The 27,255-nt window shown below is 44.5% G+C and overlaps 2 protein-coding genes across 2 annotated transcripts; one reads left to right on the top strand and one right to left on the bottom strand.

Moving 5' to 3' along the window:
* Positions 1 to 8,374: 8,374 nt before the first annotated feature.
* LOC104672624 (coiled-coil domain-containing protein 107-like) lies at positions 8,375 to 20,092 on the bottom strand. The gene is given in 6 exon segments (XM_010376458.1): positions 8,375 to 8,463; positions 9,300 to 9,384; positions 12,936 to 13,130; positions 13,443 to 13,716; positions 15,053 to 15,197; positions 20,062 to 20,092. Coding segments are annotated over 6 exon segments (819 nt in total).
* METTL17 (methyltransferase like 17) lies at positions 20,044 to 27,147 on the top strand. Its single transcript, XM_010376456.2, has 14 exons — positions 20,044 to 20,165; positions 20,312 to 20,465; positions 20,546 to 20,677; positions 22,225 to 22,306; positions 22,642 to 22,723; positions 23,220 to 23,293; positions 24,070 to 24,164; positions 24,654 to 24,724; positions 24,905 to 25,012; positions 25,275 to 25,343; positions 26,009 to 26,059; positions 26,317 to 26,409; positions 26,645 to 26,829; positions 26,904 to 27,147. The coding sequence occupies exons 1-14, from the start codon at positions 20,091 to 20,093 to the stop codon at positions 27,007 to 27,009; spliced, it is 1,377 nt and encodes a 458-aa protein (XP_010374758.1). The 5' UTR covers positions 20,044 to 20,090; the 3' UTR covers positions 27,010 to 27,147.
* The last annotated feature ends 108 nt before the right edge of the window (positions 27,148 to 27,255 follow it).

Raw genomic sequence — 27,255 nt, 5'->3', positions numbered from 1 at the left:
ATCCCTGCACTGACACCCTAGGCCCAGACCAGAGCTTCACTCTCAGTCCACTGCAACCTACCTGCTTATAAAGATTGACTAACTGACTTGTATCATACACTTAGAGTTAGAACTGGCACCCTCAAAATGCTGTCCATAGTCTAAGCACTGTGCCAAGGAACTTTTGTTTACAGAAACACAAACGAACAGATGTACAAACTCTATTTCCTGTGAGCTCTCAGGTCTCAATGGCCACCTTCAATATAACTGTTACATGCACTGGGAAACAAACAAACAAAAATGTGTGTTTTAAAAAATAAAAATTGCGGCTGGGTACGGTGGCTCACGCTTGTAATCCCAGCACTTTGGTAGGCCAAGGTGGGCAGATCACGAGGTCAGGAGATCGAGACCATCCTGGCTAACACGGTGAAATCCCGTCTCTACTAAAAACACAAAAAATTAGCTGGCCGTGGTGGCTGGCGCCTGTAGTCCCAGCTACTCGGGAGGCACAGGCAGAAGAATGGCATGAACCCGGGAGGCGGAGCTTGCAGTGAGCAGAGATCGCACCACTGCACTCCAGCGTGGGCGACAGAGCGAGACTCCGTCTCAAAATAAATAAATAAACAAACAAATAAAAATAAAAATTGCAGTGGTCTAGTTCCAAACCCGTAATATCTCTGAGGTATGCCTGTACTATGCAGACATCAAAATAGAATGAGGTATACTCTTGCTACTGGTATAAAATATGTCTAAAATACATTGTTAGTGGGAAAGAGGTAATGGTGTAGAACGTTGTGTATAGAATGTTACTATTTGTGCGGGGGAAATAGGAGATAAACACTATCTATATACATGTCAATGAGCTTATGAATATAACATGTAGATATGCATAGACAGTAAAAGGATATCAAAAAACTGCAAATTGTTGCATCTGGAAAAGAAAAGTAGGATGTCTTCATCCTTTTCGCTACATTTGCTCTCCTAATGTTTGAATTTACCTCTGCCATTTGCATGTACAACGTATTTGCATATGTAAAAGAAAAATCAAACAGCCTACCTCACTGTAGCCCTTTCTGAGCCTGCTAAGGAATGGTCCCTGGTAATACAAAGTTTAAAGAACGAAGCCGTGAATTTCAATTTACAGTTGAAATTCACCACTGTAAACTACTCTAGCGATGCGGCACAGACTTGACCTCCAAACCCCAAGCCTGCAGCCCGCGGCAGATAGGCAGAGAGTGGAGCAGCCGTCCCTCCTTCCAAGCCCTGCCCTCCTTCTGCACATCCAGCCGCCTCCGCAATGGAGAGCTCGTGGCGTATAGCAGGCGCTCATTATTTGAAGCCTGTTCATTCTCCTGCTTCCTCGGTAGTTAAGGAGGCTTTTGGAAGTTCAAGTCCATCTCAGCTAAGAACCAGAGGACACAACTTTAGTGCCTCTCGGCCCGCTGGGTCTCGGCGGCACAGCGTCCCCTGCCGGCCACTGTGGCGGCTGCTGGAATCAGCCTCAGCGCTTAAGCGGCCGCGCCGGAGGAGTTGCCCCAGCTCGGCGTCCTCCCTCCAGACAGCTCCTTCCAGCGCGGTGAGGGCAAGTCTGGGGATTATCTCCGTAAAGGAAGCGGGGTGGCTCGGTGGAATGGCTTCAGATCCCCTTCCCAGGAGCCCGTGACCCGCCATTGGAAGACGAGTGGACCTCATTCTATTTCAATGTCTGCATAGTACTAACGTTCGCTGTGGGCAAATCGTACCCGTGAGCTCAGAAAGCATCATCCCGGGAAAGCTTTCTCGAAGCACATGCTTCCTTGCACTACCACACACCCGCACACCCGCACGCACTCACTCCCCCAGCCTTCCTCCCCTCCCTCACTTCCGCCCTGGAAGAAGCTGCGAGCTGAGGAGAGAGGTGAAACCAGCAGTGAAAGGGGCCCGGCAGGAGCCCGCGCAAGCCCGGCCTGGGACATCGCAGCCGCTCCTGCCCTCTGCTGGCTGGAAGGCGCACTTACACATTGCGGTCATCGCGAATCGCCGAAGGCCGCTGGTGCAACTCTGCCGCCAAGAACGCTCAGCTGCCACCAGCAACTTGTCACAGGAGGAGTGGGGGTGTCTGCACACCTTAGTGAACCTACCAGCCTAGGACTCATGAGTGGAGACTCGGCCACACCAGCAGCTGGTAAAGGCTGTCCTGGGGCCCAAATCCGTCAGTGACTCTGACATCTCAGGGACAGTGTATGGTGGCTATAGTGCTTTGCGAAGTTGCTGCCGGGAGTTATGTAGAAACGTCTTAGGGTGTTCAGATCCCTCTTAACTAAGGGGTTTTAGTGCTGTGAGTATTCCCACAAATGGGTCCCTATGGTACAATTATTTCGCAGCATTCATAGGGCCCACTGGGGCTCTTGATTTGAGGAGCCTTATTCAGGAAACATTTCTTGAGTACCTATGTGCCAGGTACGGTTAGAGGTATGTGGGTGTCATCAGAGAACGCAGAACATACATACAAAAAAAAAATCTCTGCTTTCACGGAGGTCACATTCTAGTGACCTAGACACATAATGTATACTCACAGACAATAAACATATATGTAAATTACACAGACCATTAAGGTGATAGCATTTAAAACCTTGAAACTGGATAAGATCACCAAGGGATTGTGTGCAGATAGAGAAGAAGACCCATGACTGACTCCTGGGGACCTCCAACATCAAGTTACCAGAGACAAGAGGAAAAATGTGTGAAGCGCCTGAGAATAAAAGGCCTCCATGGTAAGGGAAGAGCCAGGAGACAGGGGTATCCCAGAGACCATCATGCAGCCTCGACATGACTGCCTGCATTGAGGGACCAGGACTGATCTCATAACGCTTTTCATCCCTATTTCTGTCACAAGAAGCCCCATTCCCAGGTCATCCTCATCAAAAGGAGGGAATGATCCACTGTGCCTAATACTGATGAGTGTGGAAAATTACCCTGTTGGGCTGGGAGGTCTTACTTCCAATGCAAGGAGTGCCCCCATAATCCTCGTAACTCCTACTGATGGAGCTGAGGAGGCTGAGGAGTCCATTGAGATCTTCTTTTCTTTTTTTTTTTTTTTTTTCCGAGATGGAGTCTCGCTTTGTCACCCAGGCTGGAGTGCAATGGTGTAATCTTAGCTCACTGCAACCTCCACCTCCTTTGTTCAAGTGATTCTCCTGCCTCAGTCTCCCCAGTATCTGGGATTCCAGGTGTGTGCCACCACATCCAGCTAATTTTTGTATTTTTGGTAGAGATGGGGTTTCACCAGGTTGGCCAGGTTGGTCTCAAACTCCTGACCTTTGGTGATCCACCCCCCCCTCGGCCTCCCAAAGTGCTGGGATTACAGGAGTGAGCCACAGCGCCCAGCATTTTCTCTTTTCTACAAGGGAAACATGAAAATCCTTCATGATACACAAACATAAGCCTGATGGTGGGTCGCCTTAGATCGTAAGCACAGATGAAAGCCTGTATCAGCTCTAGAAAACTATGGAGAGTATTACCTACTGGACAGTGTTGTTGTGAGGCTTAATCCCAATTACCTTATATGAAATAGGTGTGCCAAAGAGGCAGTGGCTTCCTTATTTCCAACACTCCTTGCAAAACCATGAGGGATAAACATTTTGAATGATGCTGAGATATTTTAGGCCTTAAACACTCATCCAAGTTCCTCTTAGGTTTAATGACTTTTAGGTCTCTTGTTTTCCTATTAGATGAGGTAAGTGAAGCTGATAAGAGACAGCTAAGGATGGAAATGACTACATTAATGTTTGCTGACTGACATCCCCCAGTGTACTAACCTCAAACCTAAATAAAACCTCAGAGGTGTAAGATCATCTTATTGTCTCCTGTGCTGACATTTTCTCTTGCTCTGTTGAAGAAGGGAAAAGAAATAGGGATTTCTGTGTTGACTGCAATGTAATAGTTAAATGTTTTTCTTGATTGTCTTAAGGTAGCAACAACAATAATAACATACATACATACATACATGTATATATAGGACAATAATTTTATTTTAGTTAATTTGGTGATTTTTTTCTGGATTTAGGCATAGTATTTTAAGAAAAACAGATTTACATAGTAAAAAATTTCAGAAATGTAGATTGCATTTTCTGTAGATATTCCTCTACACACACACACACACACACACACACACACACTCCTCATCAGGGCTTCAAAGAACTACAAGAGTCTGAGCTAGAAGGAATTTGTGAGGTCCTTTATTCCAAGCTACATTTCATAGCTGAGGACCAGAATGGTAGTCCTCACAGAAAATTCGGGCTAGAACTGGGAATTAAACATATCATTCCTTAATATTGGGATCCCCTTAGTGCTATGTGGCAGTTAAAAAAATGAGGTGGGTCTGTGTGTAAGTTGTGGAGCTCTCCAGGAGAATGTGCAGACTCAGGGTAGAGGGTGGAGGCACTAGTGCTGGCTGCGTCAGAGGAAGGAGGATGTGACAGAGTGAATTCCTCAGGCGAGTACTTGGAGGAGTGAGGAGAGATGGGGAGAATGTGAAGTCCTGAGGATTTGGGGTCTGGGATCAGGGGGGAGCTTCCTTTCATCTGAAGGATGTAGGTTCTCTCCTCTCCATCTTTTCACTCCCTCCTCTAGAACAAATAACACAGCTCATATGTGGACCCTCTTTCTAATCATATCCTGGACAAGATTATTTTCTTCTAAGGCCCAGCACTTAGAAAATCTTCCCAGGCTGGGCATGGTGGCTCATGTCTGTAATCCCAGCACTTTGGGAGGCCGAGGCAGGTGGATCACTTGAGGTCAGGAGTTGGAGATCAACCTGGCCAACATGGTGAAACCCCATCTCTACTAAAAGTACAAAAATTAGCCGGGCATGGTGGCGCACACCTGTAATCCCAGACACTTGGGAGGCTGAGGCAGGAGAATCACTTGAACCCAGGAGGCAGGGGTTGCAGTAAGCCAAGATCGCCCCGTTGCACTCCAGCCTGGGAGACAGAGCGAGACTCCATCTCAAAAAAAAAAAAAAGAAAGAAAGAAAGAAAGAAAAGAGAAAACAAGGGCTGAGTCTGAGGTCACGAGGTTAGTGAATAGCAGAGCTGTAAGTCAGACTCTGATACTTTTTTTTTTGAAACAAGGTCGTGCTCTGTCACCCAGGCTGGAGTGCAGTAGTGGGATCATAGCTCACTGCAGCCTCCACCTCCTGGGCTCAAACAATTCTTCATTTAACCACAGATTTGATGTATTGATTATTCATTCACATTAAAATAAGCATATAACAATGAACACTTTAAATGTGTATCTGTGTACACTAACATCGGTCATCTCACTTTCCATCAGCTGTACACATTTCATTTTTTCACATACAGCTTTATCTTGAACTTTAACTTAAAAAATTCTACCTGGAAAATGCTTTCACAGTAAAAGACCCAAGGACAGTATAAAAAAATGAATCCCAAGGTCAAAGATTTGGTCATATTTATCCAATTCTGTTCAAAAGAGAGGCTGAACAGGCAGGCTCTATATACTCATCATTGTGAAAATGATAAAATTGTTTACTAGGAGAGTTCCTCATATTTTTCATGGAGTTAACAAAAAAGTAATTCTTGTTTTTTCTCTTTGCTCTGATTCCTTGAATAAAGTAGTACGTTAAAATGTGATTTTCAGCAGGGCATGGTGGCTCATGCCTGTAATCCTAGCACCTTGGGAGGCTGAGGGGGGAGGATCACCTGAGGTCAGGAGTTTGAGACCAGCCTGGCCAACATAATAAAACCCCGTCTCTACTAAAAATACAAAAACTAGCCGGGCGTGGTGGCGGGTACCTGTAGTCCCAGCTACCTGGAAGGCTGAGGTTGCAGTGAGCCGAGATCATGCCACTGCACTCCAGCTTGGGTGACAGAGCAAGACTCTGTCAAAAAACAAACAAACAAAAAAAAAAAAACAGGAGGTGATTCTCTGGGAGTCTCTCTGAGCCCACTCTGGCTCAGGAGGCTGCCCAGTTCAAAAACAAACAAAAAAAGGTGATTTTCTCTGTCTCAGATTTAGCAAGTGTTCCCAACAAATAGGGGCCAATGGCCAGGTGCAGTGGCTCACGCCTGTAATCCCAGCACTTTGGGAGGCCGAGGCGGATGGATTACGGGTCAAGAGATCAAGACCATCTTGGCCAACAGGGTGAAACCCCGTCTCTACTAAAAATACAAAATTTAACTGGGCGTGGCGGTGCGTGCCTATAGTCTCAGCTCTCTCAGGAGGCTGAGGCAGGAAAACCGCTTGATCCTGGGAGGTGGAGGTTGTAGTAAGCCGAGATGGTGCCACTGCACTTCAGCCTGGCAACAGAGCAAGACTCCATCTCAAAATAAATAAATAAATAAATAAATAAATAAATGCCAAGGACTAACCTACCTCAAGTCAACCAAAGCAGGACTTGGTAAAAAGGAAGGAGATGAAACCTGTTTTGTGACCTTTGCTTGCTAGCCACCCCCAGTCTATAAAAGAGCTGGCAAAGACAGAGGTATGATTTTCCTCAATTTACATGATAGTTACATTCCCAGCAAACTCTCTGCATTTTAAAACCATGCAAAATAAAAGGAGTTAGGGTAGAAGCTCAGATAATTCTAAGTTGTTTTCTTACCTACATAAGCAGCCAAGAAAACAGTGATAAATTGTGTAGGCCATGCACGAATTATTTTACTTTGCTATACTCTGAGCACACTTGTTCCCTATCCATTAAATACTAGCACTGATCTCCTCCCCACTTATTATAGTTACCAAAAATATCTCTAGAAATTTCAAAACCATAAAATCACTAAAAAAAAAAACTGGTCTAGAAGAAAGATGAAAATCTGTGTAAAATTACATTTCCATTACTGTGTCATTATATGATCAAATAGGAATAGCTCAACTTGTATGTTAGCGATATCCTCACATCCTAGCGGTATATATTTGATATTCTAAGTCTTCCTCTTTTTTTTTTTTTTTTTTTTCAAGAGATCAGGTTTGGCTATGTTGCCCAGGCTGGTCTCAAACTCCTGGACCCAAGCCACCCCTAACCCTGCCCCACCTTGGCCTCCCAAAGTGCTGTGATTACTTGAGCCACTGTGCCTGGCCAGTCTTCGTTTACTTTTAAGGGATTCTAACAATGTTCAACGATTTATTTATACAACATACATATTCCAAGTTTAACAATATACCTGGCTTTCCTCTAGGCACTGGGGATACAAATCTGAATAGGGACAATTTGTGCCCTCGAGCCCTCTAATTAGAGGTCTGGAAGCTTACAGGCAAATATGATACACAGAGATAAGTAAGCATTCATAGATTTTTTTGAAACCTAAATGGCATAACACACACAAAATGTTCCTGTAACACAGTGAAGTGAGTTCCTTCCCATTGCCTTTTGAATTACATAAAACTGGCAAGAGACATCCCCAGAACATCTCTAACAAGGCCTCCTATGCAACAGCCTTCCTCAATGAGGCCCAGCCACTGACCCATCCCACCTGCCCTGTGCTCAGAGCAGGGGTGACCTGCTCAGTAAGTGATAACCTCAAATACCTTGCTGCCATATTTCCTCAGAAGCATCTAAGATGAGGAGGAAAAGACGGCTTTGTGGCCCAGATAGAATCAGACTATCTGTGTTCTTTGGTAGAAGGTGGTGTTGAAGACATTAATGCCTTATTTCCAAAAGAGAGTCCATGTCAGCATTGCTTGAGAGCTGAATTGACACTAGATTGAGGTACAGCCTCATTTGGCAGGAGAGGAGTCAGGTTATTTGCCTGTTAGTGGGCAACGGAAAGACAACTAACACTGATTGGATGGAGAAAGCGGGGAGAACCAGGACTCTCCTTTCCCCTCTGCCCATTATCCTGATCCTGCTGTCCCAAAGGAATGTCTGATAAGTCATCTTCACAGCAGCCAGACTCAGGGCAGTGAGAGTCCATGAGGGATTCTAAGCTCCTTGTCTTTGAAGGGAGTGCGGGTAATCAAAGGAGAGTAAAAGTCCTTTCTGGAACATGTCTTTTCTTGTCAATAACCAAATAGAGGACTCTTCCCCCTTGATCACCCCTGGCCCAGCTGTTGCTACCCTGAAAATACATAGGTGCATCCAGAAAGAGGTCTTTTAATAAACACGGTTTAAATAAATCTCTGATGTTGTAATAAGCAGCCTGATGCAGAAATCCCCAGTTCTGATTTGTGGTGCTTACTACAATATTATAAAAGGTCTGTGGCTTTGGAAAGGTGATGTGATCCCATTAAGATGTCATGAACTAAGGAATTCTTTCCCCCATCTCTTCAGACATCCAGTTCTATAATTTTGCCTTGTTTTTTGTCTGATGTCCCTCACATCCAACCTGGCCCCCCACAATGTACTTCTTTCCACTCCGATCACACCAATTAGCCACTGAACTCTATATCTAACTATTCACACGGAGATACGATCAAAAGTTAACTTTTGCATGCTTGATTTTACAATGTCAAGAGGAATTCTCAACCTAGTGATGGCTTGAGTACCTGAAATATTTTTGAAAAAGTGGGAGGGAACTTACAAATTCTTCCCTTGTCTACCATATCCATTCACTCACTTAAATTGTTTATAAGACAATAAAACATATAAAAGCAACATTTTCACCAGGCCAATCACCTCTCTCCAGCCTCATAATGATTAGCTTACATTCCTGTATCCAGATTTCCCTATAATTAATAATGTTGCATTTTTACATTCACCTCTTGATTTTACTCAGCTCCGTCCTGGAACATTAAATTTGTCTTGGCTTAGCTATGCTAGTTTGCACTTGACCCTTCCTGATGGTCAGGGTGTCAGGCTTGTAAATTATGTCCAAGTTCCTCTGTTGCTGTTCCCGGGCCTGGGTGGCATGCAAGGTCCTGATATCCGCATCAGCCTCAGCTCATGCTGCTCCACGTTGCCTGACTCTTTATCTTCAGATCCATCCCTTGCTGTTAACTTTTCTATTTAATTCCTGAAACATCATCAAATAGGCCAAGATATGCTTTCATCTGGTGCCTTCAGGGAAGATATGCGAAAGGCCCATACAATAAGGAAGGTCTAGGATCACCTTGCTGAACCCAAGAGACTAGGGAGAGGTCAGTACACCACATGTCTTTTTTTTTTTTTTAAGACATGGGGTCTCATTATGTTGCCCAGCTTGAACTCAAACTCCTGAGCTCAATTGATCTTCCCATGTCAGCCTCTTGCTAGCTGGGACTAAAGGTGTGCACCACCATGCCTAGCTCCCAAATGTCTTTTGAGCTAAGGTTAGTTAGCTCCCTCCGTTCGTTGCAATTACATTAACCTGTACCACGTTTTATGAAAATCCTTCACATGGTACCCGCAAGTAGTATGTATTTGTCATTCCCATAGATAGCCACTGCATTAGGGAAAGCTGTGTGAAAGAAGGTATTGACAGTTGGTACCTGCAGGTTAAGGGCAGATATTACAAGGGTACTTCACAACTGAAGAAATTTCAAGTGGTAGACATCAAGGTGGCTTTGAGCAACCCTGTGGCAACAGCTGTTTTTACCATAATGCAGAAGATCTTTCCCTGGGACTATATCTTATCATGTCCCTTGATTACAAATAATGGTGTAATAACATTATCTAATAATTTAGTGGCTGCTGTGACACTGATTTGGTGCTTAAGCTAATGAAATATAGAACAAGCCCACATTTAGCACCTCTTTGATATTAAAGACAAACTCACGCTAAAAACCCAGGATACTCTCCTTAACATGTGTTTATAATGATTCCTAATTTAAACAAACAGGTCCTTAGCCCAAGATCTTTCCTATCATTTGGATTTAATTTTGAGGCAGTGGAGGGCAGTTAAATATATGCAGAGGGACCTGTAAAAGAAATGGCAAAGTGGCTCACACCTGTAATCCCAACAGTTTGGGAGGCCACGGTGGGAGGATCACTTGAGCCCAGAAGTTCAAGATGAGCCTGGGCAACATAGCAAGACCCTGTCTCTACAAAAATAAAAAATTTTAATTAGCCATGCATGGTGGCATGCACCTATAGTCCCAGCTACTCATGAGGCTGAGAGGAGAGGATTGCTTGAGCCCGGGAGATCAAAGCTACAGTGAACCATAATCATGCCACTGCACTCCAGCCTGGGTGACACAGCAAGACCTTGTCTCAAAAAAAATAAAAATAAAAAATAAAAATAAAATTAAAAAAAAAAGAAAGGAACAATTAAAAAGTCTCTTTGGAGGTGTGCTTTGAACACAATTTAAAGAAGAATGGTCAAGGATTGGAGACAGTATTATCTGAGTCATTTCTCAGGATGCTATGATAACAATCTGATGCATCTGGCCGGGTGCAGTGACTCACGCCTGTAACACCAGCACTTTGGGAGGCTGAGGTCAGGAGATCGAGACCATCCTGGATAACACCGTGAAACCCCGTCTCTACTAAAAATACAAAAAAATTACCCGGGCGTGGTGGCGGGCACCTGTAGTCCCAGCTACTCAGGAGGCTGAGGCAGGAGAATGGCATGAACCCAGGAGGCAGAGCTTGCACTGAGCCAAGATTGTACCACTGCACTCCAGCCTGGGTGACAGAGCAAGACTCTGTCTAAAAAAAAAAAAATCTCATGCGTCATAAACAGAAATGTCTCCAGGAGCCAGGTAGGTGTTGCCACTGACTGAATGGACAGGAGGGAGGGAGGAGTGGAGTCAGTGGAGACCCCTGAGCTTTGGTCTTAAAAGCAGAGGTGGCTACTACTTAAGAGGACATGACTGGCAGGTGTCATTGCTCACATCTGTAATCCCAGTACTTTGGGAGGCCAAGGCGGGCAGATTGCTTGAGCCCAGGAGGTTGAGACCAGCCTGTGCAACATGGCGAAACCCCACATCTACAAAAAAAATTACAAGAAGTAGTTGGGTGCCACCGCACTACATGCCTGTAGTCCCAGCTACCAGGGAGGCTGAGGTGGGAAGATCATTTGAGCCTGGGAGGTGGAGGTTGCAGTAAGCTGACATTGCACCACTGCACTCCAGCCTCGGCAGCAGAGTAGAACTCTGTCTCAAAAAAAAAAGACACGACTTAAGAAGAAGTAACTGCTATTCAGCTTTAGTTGATCATCACATTGAGCTAATGGTGACCTAATATGGCCACATCTGTAGCTATTTTAAGGCAAGTCAGGAATCCAAATTTTGTGTGTGTGTGTGTGTGTGTGTGTGTGTTTTGGTTTTTTTCTGTGAGATAGTCTCACTCTGTCCCCCAGGCTGGAGTTCAGTGGCGCAATCTCGGCTCACCACAAGCTCCGCCTCCCGGGTTCACGCCATTCTCCCCCCTCGGCCTCCCGAGTAGTTGGGACTACAGGTGCCCACCACCATGCTCAGCTAATTTTCTGTATTTTTAGTAGAGATAGGGTTTCACCTGTTAGCCAGGATGGTCTAGATCTCCTGACCTTGTGATCCGCCCGCCTTGGCCTCCCAAAGTGCTGGGATTACAGGTGTGAGCCACCACACCCGGCCAGGAACCCAAATTTTTTATGTGAAAATCTCCATTTGGAAAGGTTGCCACCACATCCAAAAATTATTTTTAAAAAACAAGCAAAGAAACAAAAAACACTGCATAGGCCAATCAAAATAGGTCTTGAGCCAGATATACCTGCTGTGACTGTAATATGTGAGTTTAGGCTCATGTAATAAACACTTGAGTACAGCTCATTCTACCCATTGAGACTATATGCATCACAGAGGGACTACACTACACCTAAGTCCTGTTTACATCCTCATCACCAATAAAACTGCATCCCATACAACATATATTTTCAAACTTGCAGCCAGGCATGGTGGCTCACACCTGTAATCCCAGCACTTTAAGAGACTAAGGCAGGAGGATCACTCAAGGCCAGAAGTTTCAGACACACCTGTCAACAAAGCAAGACCCCATCTTTAAGAAAAATTTAAAAATTTTCCTGGCATGGAGGCATGTTCCTATAGTTCCAGCTACTCAGGGGGCTGAGGCAGGAGGATCACTTGTGCCCAGGAGGTTGAGGCTGCAGTGAGCTATGCTTGTGCCACTGTACTCCAGCCTGGGCAACAGGCTGAGACCCTGTCTCTAATAAATAAATGAATGAACAAATAAATAAATGAATAAATTAAAACTTGCTTAATAATTTAAGGAATTAAGGAATCCCACAGAATGAGATGGCTAAGTCCTATTAGCTCTACCTTCAGGCCTGTTCAAGTCAATATTTGTGTCCATATTCATATAAGGGCATTAACAATAACGTTGCATTTTCAGATGACAAGAATGTAAAAAGATAGTGAAAAATACGTGAATTAATTTTGTTGGAAGATTACATACAGTTCAAGGGTCTAATTCCAATATTTCTCACCTAGAATTTGACCCAGTGATTTAACACCTCTAACAACTCACGCCTTCCCCACCTTCGATACATTTCCCCATCTCTGTGCATTTTCCCATGCCAATCCTTTTGCATGCACTGTCCATCCCTTCCCAAATGACCCAATAAACCCTTGCTCACCCTCATGACCCTGCTCAGGTGGAGTCTCCTTGTAGAAACCTTCCTAGACCCAATGGGCAAAGTAACTTCCTCCATCTCCGTGCTCCCAAAAAGCAATGTTCATGTAAGTGTTATTGCTTCTATCACATATTTAGTTTCTCTGCTTCTCCATAAGCTACTTAAGGACCAAGACTACGTTTCATGTATCTTAACATACCCTGTGACTAACATAGTTTCAGGAGTAGAGTGCACAGTACATAAATGCCTCATTTATAAATATTAAATTCCCACTTTACATGGTGAAATACAAGCACTAGGAATGTAAATGACAGTTGTGTAGAAAGAAGCACAAATGTGAATGAATGCAAGATTTTGGAAACCTAGGTTGGAGTTGTTTATACATTAGATATTCATTCTTTTTTTTAATCAAGAACAAACTTTGTTTAACTTTGTACCCTATTAACAGAAGTTTAAAAAAAAAAGTTTTACTAAACCCTCAGCTCTTGTCTCTCCTTCCCAGCTGGGGCTGTGACTGGAGCCCTTTTCCACAGCCTTGCTGCATCTTCTCCTTAGTACCTGCTCCACCTGCCAGGAAGTGGCTAGTTTCCATGTCTCTGTGCTCCAGTTTATGGGATCCTCCCAGGTCTGACCATCAGCAGCCTCCTCCTCATCTTCCTTCACACATAAGTCCTCAGGAAGGCCGGGCGCGGTGGCTCAAGCCTGTAATCCCAGCACTTTGGGAGGCCGAGACGGGCGGATCACGAGGTCAGGAGATCGAGACCATCCTGGCTAACACGGTGAAACCCCGTCTCTACTAAAAATACAAAACTAGCCGGGTGAGGTGGCGGGCGCCTGTAGTCCCAGCTACTCAGGAGGCTGAGGCAGGAGAATGGCGTAAACCCAGGAGGCGGAGCTTGCAGTGAGCTGAGATCTGGCCACTGCACTCCAGTCCGGGCGACAGAGCGAGACTCCGCCTCCAAAAAAAAAAAAAAAAAAAAAGTCCTCAGGAAAAGGTATGCTGGCCTCTGGTTCTGAAGCCACCATACCCTTATCTGGCTTGCTATCTTGTAGCAGCTTCACGGTTCATAGCTGCATGTTCAGAAGCTCCTACTGGGCTCCAGCCAAAGTAGTCACACACTCAAAAAGGGGGTCCAGTTGGGCCATCAGATTTTCCAGGTGCTGCTCTGTCTGGATTAGCTGTTGCTCCAGCTGCAATGGTTGCTTCTTGCCTGTCTCCTCTTGGAGAACTGCAGCTTCATCTTTTCCCTGTTGTAGAAGAAGAAAAGGGCAATACTGCAGCAAAATTATTCTGCTCCATCACCTCAGTCTCCAAAGCCAGTAAGCAGAGGGGTGTCATTTAAGGTAGAGAAAGCTATTGGGTTTTTACCTCAGAGAACCACAATTACTTCTAGTCTAGTCCTCACCCAGCACATGAAGCAATATGTCAACGTCTCCCACACATGGTCATTCAGTCTGCTGAAACACCTCCAGGAATGAGCAGCTCTCTCCAGTTTGATTGAGCTCTCATTGTTAGACAGTTCATATACAAAGCCAAAATTTTCTTTCATGTATCTTCTTTCCATAGTGCTGATTAGAGCCTTCCAAAATAATGACTTTTCAATGTGATAGTTCCTCAGGAATTTAAAGACAATGGGCATACCCTTGCCCCCTTTCCTGAGTTTTTTCTGGTTTAATATCTTTGATCTTTTCAGTCAGGGCTCATTTTGCATCGTTTTCTCTGGTTGCTTTACTGAACATATAGTGCTCTTAAGGCAGTTCTGTGAGAAGAAGATTCTCCAGGAATGTTCTGATCAGTAGATAAAGCACAACACCTTGTTCCTACCATTGATTTGGGAAGTAGGTTGTCACATCACACCATAAACTTATTAGTCACTGGGTATGCCTAAGTGTCTCTCATAAGTGCTGCTGCTAAGAAATGTCTTCTTCCAGGCTGTACTCAGGCCCAGTGATAGAATTTACTAAACTATCCTTGTTAAATTTCATTATTAAATTCAGTCACTCATCCTAGCCTGTCACGTCTACCTGGGATCACTAGCTATCTCTTGTAGTTTCACACATCAAAATTGGTTCAATTGGTTCTATTTTCTAATGCAAATAACTAATAGGGTCAGGGCTGAAGATACCGTCCTGGAAGGTGTTACTTTCCAAATGTACCGTCAACTCATATTTAAGGGCTTCCTTCCCTAGGAGACCATGAGACCACTTGATGTCTTGAACTCTAGAAACACCGTGGTTGCAGCAATCAACCCCTTGTGCCACCGTTGGCCCCACTTTAGTAGTATGAACACTAGCTGGGTGTCCAGCTCCACCAGTTGCCGCTCTGGATGACCTCAAGCAAGTGGCTACTCTTTATTAGATTGTAGGAAAATTAAATGTGATGGTCATTATTCATTTACAGTTTACTACGTGCCTTTCATATCCCTTACCTCGCTGAATCCTTAAAATTACTCTATAATGTTGGAGGCCAATCAACTATTATCTTCATTTTACAGACAGTGGAAACTGTATCTTGCTCTCAGTACTATGGCACCACCATGAGAGATGCAGACTCAGGGCACCCCCACCCCCCGCCATCCTTGCATCTGAAACACTTATACAGCACAAAAGCCACAATGGCTGAGGTGTACAGCATTTCCAAAAGCAGCACCCTGGCCCTGGCCCCCTCATGCTGGTCCTTGAGCAGCAGTTGCCAGCATTCTGTGGCCCCAGGGCCCACATGGGCTGGGTTCCCTGTGGAAGGAGGGCAAAGTAGATATTCATTCTTTTACAGATTTTACATAAAGATCTGTGTGGTTTTTTAGGCTTATGTTAGTTGACATGGAATGGAGGCATTAATCACGTCACGACTAAAATCTAGAGAAGGTAAATCCAATGCACATGGAGCAGTGGAATCACTTCAGGAGGAACTGAACGGACTGCTTTAACCCACTGCAGAATTTTGAACAGCAAGAAATCCAAAGACTCAAGTTTCCAGCATAGAGGTGTGATGAGATGGAGAATGTTTGTATGAAGAGAGAAACAGGGGTGTTGCTAAAAACAAAAAAGAAGCTGGGTTCCTCCTTGAAATGGCCCTCCCTTGCTCTATTTCTTTTGGGTTTTAGGCCCCCCTTTATATAACATGGCTCTTTGGCGTGCTGGAGTAGGATTAAAAAGAAGAAAGAGGCCAGGCATGGTGGCTCACTTTAGGAGGCCGAGGCAGGTGGATTGCCTGAGGTCAGGAGTTCGAGACCAGCCTGGCCAGCATAGAAAAACTCCATCTCCACTAAAAATACAAAAAATAAAAAAAAAATTACCTGGCTACAGTGGCGCGCACCTGTAAACCCAGCTACTCGGGAGGCTGAGGCAGGAGAATCGCTTGAACCCAGAAGGCAGAGGTTGCAGTGAGCCGAGATCATGCCATTGCACTACAGCCTGGACAACAAGAGCAAAACTCTGTCTCCAAAAAAAAAAAAAAGAAGAAGAAGAAGAAGAAAGAGGGAGAGGAAGTTGAACTGGCTTGTCGAAGATTTCATAGATGTCTGATGCCCATAGTACTATCAGAGCTTGAATAAAAACATCTTCACCAAATTCAAAATGGAAATTTGAAATTTGGAACAAGATTTGTACAAGAAAAAAAATACCACTTCCCATAACACGGTCTCCTCCTCTCCTAGCTTTAGCCCTTAACACAGAGTGTGGCACACCTAACACGGTCAGTAAAGAATTCCACCAACTCAAGAATGAAAAATAAACTCCATATCATAGATAAATGTCTTTTCCTTCCTCTTTATCTTCTCTTTCTTCATTCCTTTCTTCTCACATTTTTTCTTCATTTTCTGCATAATAGCAGGTCTCCTAGGCTAGGTGGCTGTGCCGGCCATTCCCAGTGATTCTCAAAAACACAGACAGATCCTTCTGGAAAGTTCTGTCTTGAATTAGTCCCTGTTGCAGGCCAGTACATTAGAAATGGTATTTCTAGAAGGCTTGGAGAAGTAGATGATAAGCCTGAGTTTCCTTCTTGGGATTCCTCTCCTAAGTCTGAACTAGAAACCACTGACCCAGTTGTTAGACAATAGAGGCCCCTAACACAGAGCATTTTAATGGGATAATTTTTAGATTTTGAGAAACATTAACTGAGAATAGAAAGACTTCTACATTCTCTCACTGCCATGGCCATTCTGGTCCCCATTTCAGGGTCTCAGTCCCTCAGGAGAGATATACGAGACTCCCAGTGAGTGTCCGGTCTTTGGATTTTCCTCTAATACTTTATCCATGTGTTAAGAGTTCACACTGCACCTCTAAAGAAGCTCCTGTGTGACCGGGACTCATCTTCTGAAGATATCAGCGATCCTTTCATGCCATCCCATGACAAGACCAACACTGCTCTGTGGTGATCCCCCATCCTATATCTGTAGGAAGCCATGCTGGGTCTGCCCCAGCCAGAATTTTAAAAATCTAAAATCCCTCCGGAACCTCCTTGCTTTCCTCAACATAAATTTTTGCCAAAGGAGATCAGATCCAATTGGCAGATCCCTGTTCCACAGCAGAATACTTCGTAATTGGATTAGTCTCAATAGCAGCAGTAGTTCTGGCCTTGAATATGAGTTAATCAGCCAAGTCACAACACAAGGAAGCCGACTGCACCAGAAAACCCTGTACAATCCGTGAGTTTCTTCATAGTTGAGACTCAGATGAATCATCATTTGTTCTGACTCATGCCTCTCCCTGCCTTAGGCCAAGAGACTGAGGCTTTGCCTGGGATCTGCCTCTTTTCCACTCAAGAGTCAAATGAGCTCCCAAGGAGTAAGAAAAAAAATGTTATTGATTCTGATTTGCACCCCAGTTTTTTTTTAATTAATCATAACGAATCAAATATTTACATTAGAAGAAATCTTGTGTTGTGAAAAAAAGGAAGGAAGAAAAGAAGGGAGGAAGAAAAGAAGTGGGAGGGTGGGAGAGAAAGGAAACAATAGATTAAGGCCAGGCAGGGTGGCTTATGCCTATAATCTCAGCACTTTGGGAAGCCAAGGACAGAGGATTGCTCGAGCTCAGGAGGTCAAGACCAGCCTGGGCAACATGGAAAGATTCCATCTCTAGAAAAAAATAAAAAATTAGCCAGGCACAGTGGCATACATCTGTGGTCCCAGCTATTCAGGAGGCTGATGTAGGAGAATCGCTTGAACCTAGGATGTGTGGCTGCAGTGAGCCATGTTCTCACCACTGCACTCCAGCCTGGGTGACAGAATGTCACCTGTCTTAAAAGAAAACAATAGACTAGAAAAAAAAGAAAAGAAAGCAGTAAGTGACATAAGACCAAGAAGAAAAAAGCAAACTTGAGCATCATCTGTCCTCCCAGTGGCCTACTGAGGGAAAAGGGTAGACACTGAGCTTCACAGCCCACAACAAATCAGGCAGGGTCACTTCTGCAAACACTGATAACCTACTAAAACCCAAGCACAGAATAAGATAGACACTGAGATTCAGAGACAAAGTCAAGATGGCTCCTACTGCTGCAGGGAAACTATAATGACTCAGAATCCCAGACAGGTCATGTTTGAAGAGGCCATTCATACACTACCAGTGAGGTGGAAGTTGCATTCCTTTCTCCCTTCTCTCCTTCTCTTATCCTGGAGTGCAAACATTGTGTGGAGCACAAACATTGTGTGAAGCCCCCACATAGACCTTTGGAGTTGAACTACTATGAAGGCACGTGAAATCTGGTGATTCCCTTGGACAAATTTCCTACAAGGAATCATTTCACAAAGCTTTATGGGCAGCAAATGCCCATAATTTGGATGGTGGCTTTTGGAGCCATGACATGCTCTCACCTATATGAATAGAATTCTGAGGACAAGAAGCTGAGAGATTTACTCAAGAGCTCTGACTAGCTGACAGTAGAATCTTGGCAGATCTTCCAGCACACACATCTAGTATGGCCCAGTCTTCAGAATTATCTTTGCATTTGGGCAAGAAGAGGCCCCATCGCCAGCACCTTGGCATTTGGGCAAGATTAGCACAAAAAATGAGGGATGACTTCAGGAGTAAGAACCTTTGAGACTGCCTGGGTTGTGGACTTGTTAATAGTCTGGAGAGATATCATCAACAGGTATCAATTTAATGGTTTCACTCCTCAGATATCTCTAGGGCAGAATCCTCAGCCCAGAGCACACACAGGATCACTACTACGAATATGAGCATTCTCACTGGAGGGGTAGAGGTCACTGTGGTGACCCTTTTGAGCACCCAGGAAAGATTCCTAGGTAAAAGGAGGACTAAGGAAAAGCTGGAAAAGAGGCAAGTGTCAGCCTAGGATGTGTCAGTGGGCCCTGCATTCATCTACAGGAAAGATGGTTCCACATGGAAGAGGCAGGGCAGCCCTTCTCCCTTGTCCACCCATGTCTTCTCACCCCACCTCACCCCGAGATGAGGAGCCCTGAGAGAGCTGGCAGGCTGCGGTCGGTGAGGGCTGCAGATTTGGGGAAGAAGTCAAATAAGGGAGAGGACCACAGAAGTGCAGTCCAATTAGGGTGCTGGGGCCTGAGATCCCTGGACCACCTGTGGAAGGGCCTGATGACCCAGGAGTGTAGCCCTCCAGATGAACTGGCTGGTTCCACACACAAGTCAAGTGGATATGCTGGGAGAACATCCTAAACCTGTAACAGAAATTAGGGGGGCAGGAACCCACAGAAATCACCCACTGGATGAGCTCAAGCGTTTGGAGACTGAGGTAGCAGTTGTGCACTGTCACATTCCGAAAGTAGATATGGTCTTGCATACGCCATTTATCCTTCTGATGCTCTGGTGAATGAAGGAGTTGATGGGCCTGCAGACTCTGGAGACCATTACCCTGTCTACATTATCACGTCACAAGAGTGGCTGGACCCACCTGAGATTCTGCACCTCAGGTAGTCACGACGGCTACTGTAGAAGTCCTGGGCCTGGGGAAAACAGTCTGATCTAGCAGCAGACTCAGGAGGGTCCCCGTCAGAACCAAGTTTTCTGTGAAGTGGGTTTCAGTACTTTTCCCTGAAGGACCTAGCGCGTAGGTGTTCTCAGTAAGTGTTATGTTAGCTTACTAAGAAGGCTGGTCTCATTTGAAGAGAAATTAACAAATGTAAAAAACTAAAATAAAATAAACCTATTAACTAGGTTTAATATTGATCAAACTATTAACTATTCAATAATTATTTAACTATTAATTTCTGTTATCTTCAGTCTCTTAAATATGATGTTTCTCTTCTCTTCTTTCCGTTACTGCAGTCTCCCTTTTTCACACAGGGAAACAACCCAAGACTCAGAGTTCTCCGCGGAGGAATGCAAAGAACACAGGAAGTCAGTACTCCCAGAAACAGTCTTTGCCGGTCAATGGCGCGCTCACACCCAACTCCATCCCGCCCCCGTCCCGCCCCACCCTCTTGATTTCTGGCGCCGGTGACCAGGCCCAACGCAGCCTCCAAGTCGGCCCAAACACGGTTTCCGCCTCAAGGATATTTATATAACCATTGCTTATTGGCTGCTGGCAAACACTCGCTCTTCTGGTTGGCTGAAACTGTCGGGGTACGTTCTGCGAAGGCTGCTACTTGCGGCGTTGTGACTGAGGGTCACAGGCACCTACATTTCCGTTTCCGGTTCGCCTCCGAAGCCATGGCGGGGTCACTGAAGTGTCTGGTGACATTAGGAAGATGGTTCTCCGGCCTCGGAGTAGCTCCCCAGGCCCGGGTGAGTGCCTACATTGCCGGCTCACGGAGAGACTCTGGATCTGCAGAGACATCTCCGTGCGGAGGAGGAGCGCTCCTGGCAGCCCCCACCCTAGCGAGCAACTTTCCTTTCTGCCAGGAAATCAACCTTCCTTTCTCTCCCTGCAGGCGCTCGCCGCACTAGTACCTGGAGTGACCCAGATAGATAACAAGTCCGATTTCCTGCAGAAGAGGCCTCATCGCCAGCACCCTGGCATCCTAAACCTACCACACGTGCGGCTGCCACAGGCACTGGCTAACGGTGCCCAGTTACTGCTACTTGGTGAGTAACGGCTGGAAAGGGAGAAGAAACGGGACTGGACCTGCATGCAAGTGATTCCGCTTTTCATCTTTGGCCCACAGAAAATGCTCCCACTATGGAGAATCAGGTGCAAACACTGACCAATTATCTCTGGAGCAGACATTTGCCTGTAGAGCCAGAGGAGTTGCAAAGACGGGCTAGGCATCTTGAGAAGAAATTCCTGGAAAACCCAGGTAGGACTTACGAATAATTAAAAAGTAGGCCAGATTGAAATATCGGTTAGAAATGAAGAGTAAGAAATAATTTTACAGTCTCTCGAACAGGTACTGAAGTCTCTTATTTGACTTTCTAACCAGAGCAGCAGTTGTTACAATGATGCCTTACTAAAAGAAGGTAGATTATTCTAGAGATTGCTTAGGTAAAGGTTAGAATGTCCCAATATACTGTTTTTTGTTTGTTTTGTTTTTTGTTTTTGCTTTGAGACAGAGTCTTGCTCTGTCACCCAGGCTGAAGTGCAATGGCTCGATCTCGGCTCACTGCAACCTCCGCCTCCCAGGTTTAAGTGATTCTCCTGCCTCAGCCTCTTCAGTAGCTGGTATTACAGGCGTGCACCACCACACCCGGCTAACTTTTGTATTTTTAGTAGAGACAGGGTTTCGTCATGGTGGCCAAGCTAGTCTTGAATTTCTGACCTCAGGTGATCCACCCGCCTCGGCCTCCCAAAGTGCTGGGATTACAGGCGTGAACCAACGTGCCTGGCCACCAATATACTGTTAAAATCTAGATACTTGTTTTTTTCCTGCAAGTCCACTGGATTAGGACCTTCTAAGTTTTTATTCAGGTAAAATAAAGTTCCTGGATGACCTCTACCCAGTACTGAAACCCTCTTCTGGGATAAGAGGGTAAATATAATTCATCAAGTTAGTTTCATGATTGTGAGCTCCTTAACATTACCATTTATTCATCTTGCATTCCCTGCACACCTCACAGTACCTGGCTCATAGTAGGTGGTCAGTAGATACTTGCTAAATAGTACTGAACTGAACAGTCATGAGACCTAGATTTTCAAATTTCTTTCCTCTCCATAGGAAAAGTGGAGATCATCAAAACCTTAAATTTTGGAGAAGTGAAGAAATCCAAAAAATAGTGCCCTTGGCCTACCCTTTAATTTTTTTTTTTTTTTTTTTTTTTTTTTTTTTTTTTTGGAGACAGAGTCTTGCTCTGTTGCCCAGGCTATATAGTGCAGTGGCACGATCTCAACTTACCACAACCTCTGCCTCCGGGTTTCAAGTGATTCTCCTGCTTCAGCTTCCCAAATAGCTGGGACTACAGGTGCACGCCACCACGCCTGGCTAATTTTTGTATTTTTAGTACAGAGGGTTTCACCATGTTGGTCAGGCTGTTCTGTTCTTGAACTCCTGACCTTGTGATCCACCTGCCTCAGCCTCCCAAAGTGTTGAGCTTACAGGTGTGAGCCACCACGCCCGGCTTACCCTTTAAATTTTTATCACACTTTCCTTTAATGTAAAACCTGTGGGACAGGATTGATTAAGCTGAATAAACCATTCTTAGAAGCAAAATGCTATTTGAAACAATCTGTTAGTGGTAGTAGTTACTGTTAATTCTTGCCTGAAACTTTTCTCTAGGTTTGTTGTCTCTCTTGAGCTTTAAAACTTTCTTAGGTGGAATCAGGGAGGACTGGGTGGGCAGTATATTCAGATATTGGATTTGAGCCCTGTTCTCCCTAGGTCCTGACTTCCAGTCCTTGTTCTCACCACAGACTTATCTCAGACAGAGGAGAAACTTCGTGGAGCAGTGCTACATGCACTACGTAAAACTACCTATCATTGGCAAGAGCTGAGGTAAGGGGGCCTAGAAGAGGTGCACAAGAAAGAAAAGGCAGACTTTAGAAAGAGAGTTGGGGGAGTACAATTACACAATCAATTTAGTATTTTTTTTTACATCACCTGACCTTAAAAGGATCAATTTAGTATTTGAAAAAGTTAAAGTTCAAAGTTTCGAACACTGAAGTTTGAAGATTTAGTGTTTGTAAGGTTCCCCAGGACCCTTTGGTATTGGGGAGTGAAAGGCCTGAGCTGGAAGAGCCCTTTCCAAGATGTCATTTTCTAAATCTAGAAGGTAACTATGGGATTAAGGTTATTTACTAGTATGTACGACTCTCTGATTTTAATGGCAGCTACACTGAGGGACTGAGCCTGGTGTATATGGCAGCAAGACTGGATGGTGGCTTTGCAGCAGTCTCCAGAGCATTCCATGAGGTGAAAGTCCCTTAACTTCCAACCTGAACTTTTTGACCATCAGTTCCCTATTAATAAAGTAGTTTTCTAGGATGGGGATTCTTGGGACATTGCATATGCATTTTTTTTTTTTAAAGAGGATCTCCGCTGGGCATGGTGGGCTCCCGCCTGCAGTCCCAGCTGTTTGGGAGGCTGAGGCAGGAGGATTGCTTGAGCCAGTTTGAGGCTGCAGTGAGCTGTGATCTCCACTGTACTCCAGCTTGGTGACACAGTGAGACCTCATCTCTTAAAAAAATACAAAATAAAGACGTTCTCTTTATCCTGTGAAAGCTTTCTGTGACCCAAGAAAGGTTTAGAATCACTATTTTAAGAGATTCTTATCCCATAAGGTATTTATATTGAATCTCAAAAGGCATTCACATCTCACATCCTCTGTGATAGGCTCCTAATTCATATTTATCAAGGTCCTAAATAAGTATCTAATTACTCTGCTGTGGGATGTTGTATATTTCTTCAGATCCGGGCTCGAAATCCAGCATTTCAGCCACAAACTTTGATGGACTTTGGCTCGGGTACTGGTTCTGTCACCTGGTGAGTAACTTTCTTCGGCCTTGTCTTGGTCAATTTTAGCTCTAGAAAGCCATACTTACACCACTCCAAAATTAAGAGACTGGAAAACCAGAGGGAGAAAAGGCAAGTTGGGAATCTATAATGTTTCTTCCATCAGATTAGGCAAGGCAGAAGAAGGTATATGGATTGGGGCCAGAACTTAAAGAAATGTCAAGTGAAAAAAAGGCGCATGTTTAGAAAAATTAAAAAGAAAAGGAATTATCAATCAAAGTTTTTTTGCCTACAAATAATATTTTGAGTCTACCTTTTTTTTTTCTCTTTTTGGAGATGGTGTCTCACTCTGTTGTCCAGGCTGGAGTGCAGTGACGTGATCTCGGCTCACTGCAGCCTCCACTCCCAGGTTCAAGTGATTCTCTTGCCTCACCCTTCCAAGTAGCTGGGACTACAGGTGCCGGCCACCACACCCAGCTAATTTTTGTATTTTTAGTAGAGACAGGGTTTCACCATATTGGCTAGGCTGGTCTCAAACTCCTGACCTTGTGATCCACCTGCCTCCACCTCCCAAAGTGCTGGGATTACAAGCATGAGCCACTGTGCCCAGCTGAGTCTACTTTTTTTTTAAAGGAGTTGTAAATAAAACAAGAAAATAACACTATTAGTTATTTTATTACTAACTATACAACTATTTTAACGTAACGCTCTCTTTTCCCAGGGTGGGGTTGGGTGTAAATGGGTCTCTTGTAGAGATGACTCTTGGTCATGGGAATTGGTGATTTATAATAATTTTGCCGTCTTAGGGCTGCTAACAGTATTTGGGGCCAGAGCCTACGTGAATATGTGTGTGTGGACAAATCAACTGACATGTTGGCTTTGGCAGAAAAACTACTGAAAGGTGAGTACAAGAGCACTTCCAAAGTTGAGGGAGTTAAGAAAGCAAAGGGGTACTAGTAAAAGTGTTTTACTGGGAAGTAGAGAAGAGGGTAAAAATTAAGATGAATCTGGTTTACTTTTAAAGTTATGGTCAAGCAAAGGGTGGTATTAGAGGTTTCTGCTGGACTGAAGATGGGTTGGGTAAGATTCAAAGGACAAGAGGCCTAATATTCTCCCTGCCGGTTTTTTTTTTTGTTGTTGTTGTTGTTGTTGTTGTTTTTTAATTAGAACCTGTTACCCAGGCTGGTCTCAAACCCCTGGCCTCAGACCATCCTCCCACTTCATCCTCTGGGGTAGCTGGGATTACAGGCATGTGCCACCATATCTGGCTCATCCCTGCCCTTTTTGATAGACACTTTCCCTATTCTTGGGGCCATGTTTCTTATCTGGATATCTCTTCAGTTTATACCTAACTTCCTACACTCAAAGTTGCCTCTTCTTTTCTCCACAGGTGGTTCAGAATCTGGGGAGCCTTATATTCCAGGTGTCTTTTTCAGACAGTTTCTACCTGTATCACCCAAGGCAAGTGGCAGTGTTTAGAATATTCTAAATGTGGAATGTAGCAGATGGAAAACTATGGCTTGAGCTTTGCAGCCCAGCAGTGAGTGTCAGAAGATAAAAGAAATTGATCGGCTAGGACTTTATTATATTCTTGGGATGCAGAGATGTTGAGTGTGTCATGTTCTTTGTCTTGGTCCTCAGGTGCAGTTTGATGTAGTAGTATCAGCCTTTTCCTTAAGTGAACTGCCCAGCAGGGCTGACCGCACTGAGGTAGTTCAAACCTTATGGCGTAAGACAGGTCATTTCCTGGTGAGTTAAAATTCCTTTTTCTCCTTAAGTCTTAAAGCAGCTTCATGGATTTCATGCCTTTGCTTCTCTCGTTGTCTTCGTTCTTCACCATTTTTCTCCTTTATGGGTTTCTTTATCCCTCTTTGAGGGTCTCCATTCCTGATATATAATGTGTATTTCTTCTTAGGACCCCTTCTCCATCTATGATGCTTTTACAGAGCTACTGACATTTACACTTTCATGTAATTTAAGTCTTCTGCGTATTTTTCCCTTTTGTGAACAGGTACTGGTGGAGAATGGAACAAAAGCTGGGCACAGACTTCTCATGGATGCCAGGGATCTGGTCCTTAAGGTAAGGCTTCTTCTTCCCTCACTCCCCCACGCATATGTCACTAATTACTGTTAGTCTCTTAAAAACTAAAGAGACTGTCATATATTGACAAGGGTGACTCTCAGGAAACTGGGCATATAAAGTCATTCTGATACAGAGCAGTGGTTGGCAAATGAGAGCCTGTGGATCAAATCCGACCTGCCACCTGTTTTTATATAAGCCATGCTTATTTGTGCCTCTGTTGTCTGTGACTGCTTTCACACTACAAACAGCAGAGTTGAGTAGTTGGGACAGAGATAGATTTTGCCTACTCTCTGGCCCTTTAAAAGAAAGTTTGCGGAGTCCTAATCTGGGGCATTGCTGAGCCAAGAACCTTGTCACTGAGGGAGTATGAGCCAGTGTATAATCATAAATTTAATTGTCCTGGAGTGGGATTTTTTTGAGAGTGGAGGTTGCTGACAAGGGAGAGCACCGTACTATGTGCCAAGTTCTTGCCTTTCTCCTGCAGCAAAGAGAAAGTTATTTGTCTGGAGTATTAAAGATGCAGCCAGCTTAACGCAAAGGACATAGTTAATAGTTATTAGAATTGAATGTTAAAGGAGTCCTCAGTTTACTGACTGCAGAGATTGAGTTATGAAAATAGACGCCTGGCCCAGCTTTATTTCTTTTATTTCCTTTGATTTCAGGGAAAAGAGAAGTCACCTTTGGACCCTCGACCTGGTTTTGTCTTTGCCCCGGTAAATATTACTTCTACCTGTCCCACCACACAGATCTGAACTCAGGTGTGGCCAGGAAAAGTAAGATGGTAAAGCTAAGCCACTCTTCACTACTTTGTGTTCCTATCCAGTTCCTACCTAGTGATTCTCCTGGCTCTTCCTACCCACCGTTCCTATCCTCCATTCTCCCTGGCCCCTTTTGACTCTATTAATCTTAGTTTTTAAGTTTTGTGATTGATGGCTCTTTTGTCTTACCTCATTTTTTTATGTGTTCACAGTGTCCCCATGAACTCCCTTGTCCCCAGTTGACAACCTCTAGGCCGCTGGCCTGTAGCTTCTCACAGGCGTACCATCCCATCCCCTTCAGCTGGGTAGGTACCTGGGGATATTGCAGCAGGAAGCAAACATCCTGGAAGAAACAGGAAGAAAAAGAGTCAGAGTTAGGAGGAGTTGGATAATTCATAGAATAGCCTAGCGACTTTAGGGCCTACGTGTATATGATTTAAACATTGTAAAAAAGGACTGCAGGAATGGGGAAGAAGGGGCTTTACAAACTTTTTTCCCGTATCTTTTTCTTCTAAACAGTCTGTATGTTCCTTATCTTAGAACAAGAAACCAAAGGAAGAAAAGTTCTCTATGGTGATCCTTGCTCGGGGGTCTCCAGAGGAGGCTAATCGCTGGCCCCGTATCACTCAGCCTGTCCTTAAACGACCTCGCCATGTGCATTGTCACTTGTGCTGTCCAGATGGGCATATGCAGCATGCTGTGATCACAGCCCACCGGCATGGCAGGTATAGGGAGTGTGACCAAAATTAGTGGGATGTGGCAAGAACCTGCAGCCCACATTAACGTCTCATTTCCATAGGGATTTGTATCGTTGTGCCCGTGTCAGCTCCTGGGGAGATCTTTTACCTGTGCTTACTCCATCTGCGTTTCCTCCATCCACTGCTCAAGATCCCTCTGAGAGTTGACAAGGATGTCTAACAAGTATTTTCTTCTATCATGCCTGCCAGGGCTGCCACTACCTGGTATCCAGGAGGGGAATGCTGGTATCCCCATATGTCTGTGTTTGTTTGAGATTTTTAATAATAAATTTTTAAAGAATGGAAGTGGATTTTGTGATTCTTAAAAAGTGTAGAAGCTGGGCACAGTGGCATGTGCCTGCATTTCCAGTCACTCAGGAAGCTGAGGCAAGAGGATCATTTGAGCCCAGTTGT

This window comes from Rhinopithecus roxellana, chromosome 5 (assembly GCF_007565055.1).
Source record: "Rhinopithecus roxellana isolate Shanxi Qingling chromosome 5, ASM756505v1, whole genome shotgun sequence".
Classification (NCBI taxonomy): Eukaryota; Metazoa; Chordata; class Mammalia; order Primates; family Cercopithecidae; genus Rhinopithecus; species Rhinopithecus roxellana.
Note: the sequence above shows the minus strand (reverse complement) of the source record. Positions and strands in the feature narration are given on the sequence as shown.

Bases quoted from the DNA above. Each gene is read 5' to 3' on its own strand.
- METTL17 (XM_010376456.2), top strand. From the start codon at position 20,091: ATGGCGGGGTCACTGAAGTGTCTGGTGACATTAGGAAGATGGTTCTCC. The intron at 25,344-26,008 runs GTAAGGCTTCTT...CTTTGATTTCAG, and splicing joins CCAGGGATCTGGTCCTTAAG to GGAAAAGAGAAGTCACCTTT. The intron at 26,060-26,316 runs GTAAATATTACT...ATGTGTTCACAG, and splicing joins CTGGTTTTGTCTTTGCCCCG to TGTCCCCATGAACTCCCTTG.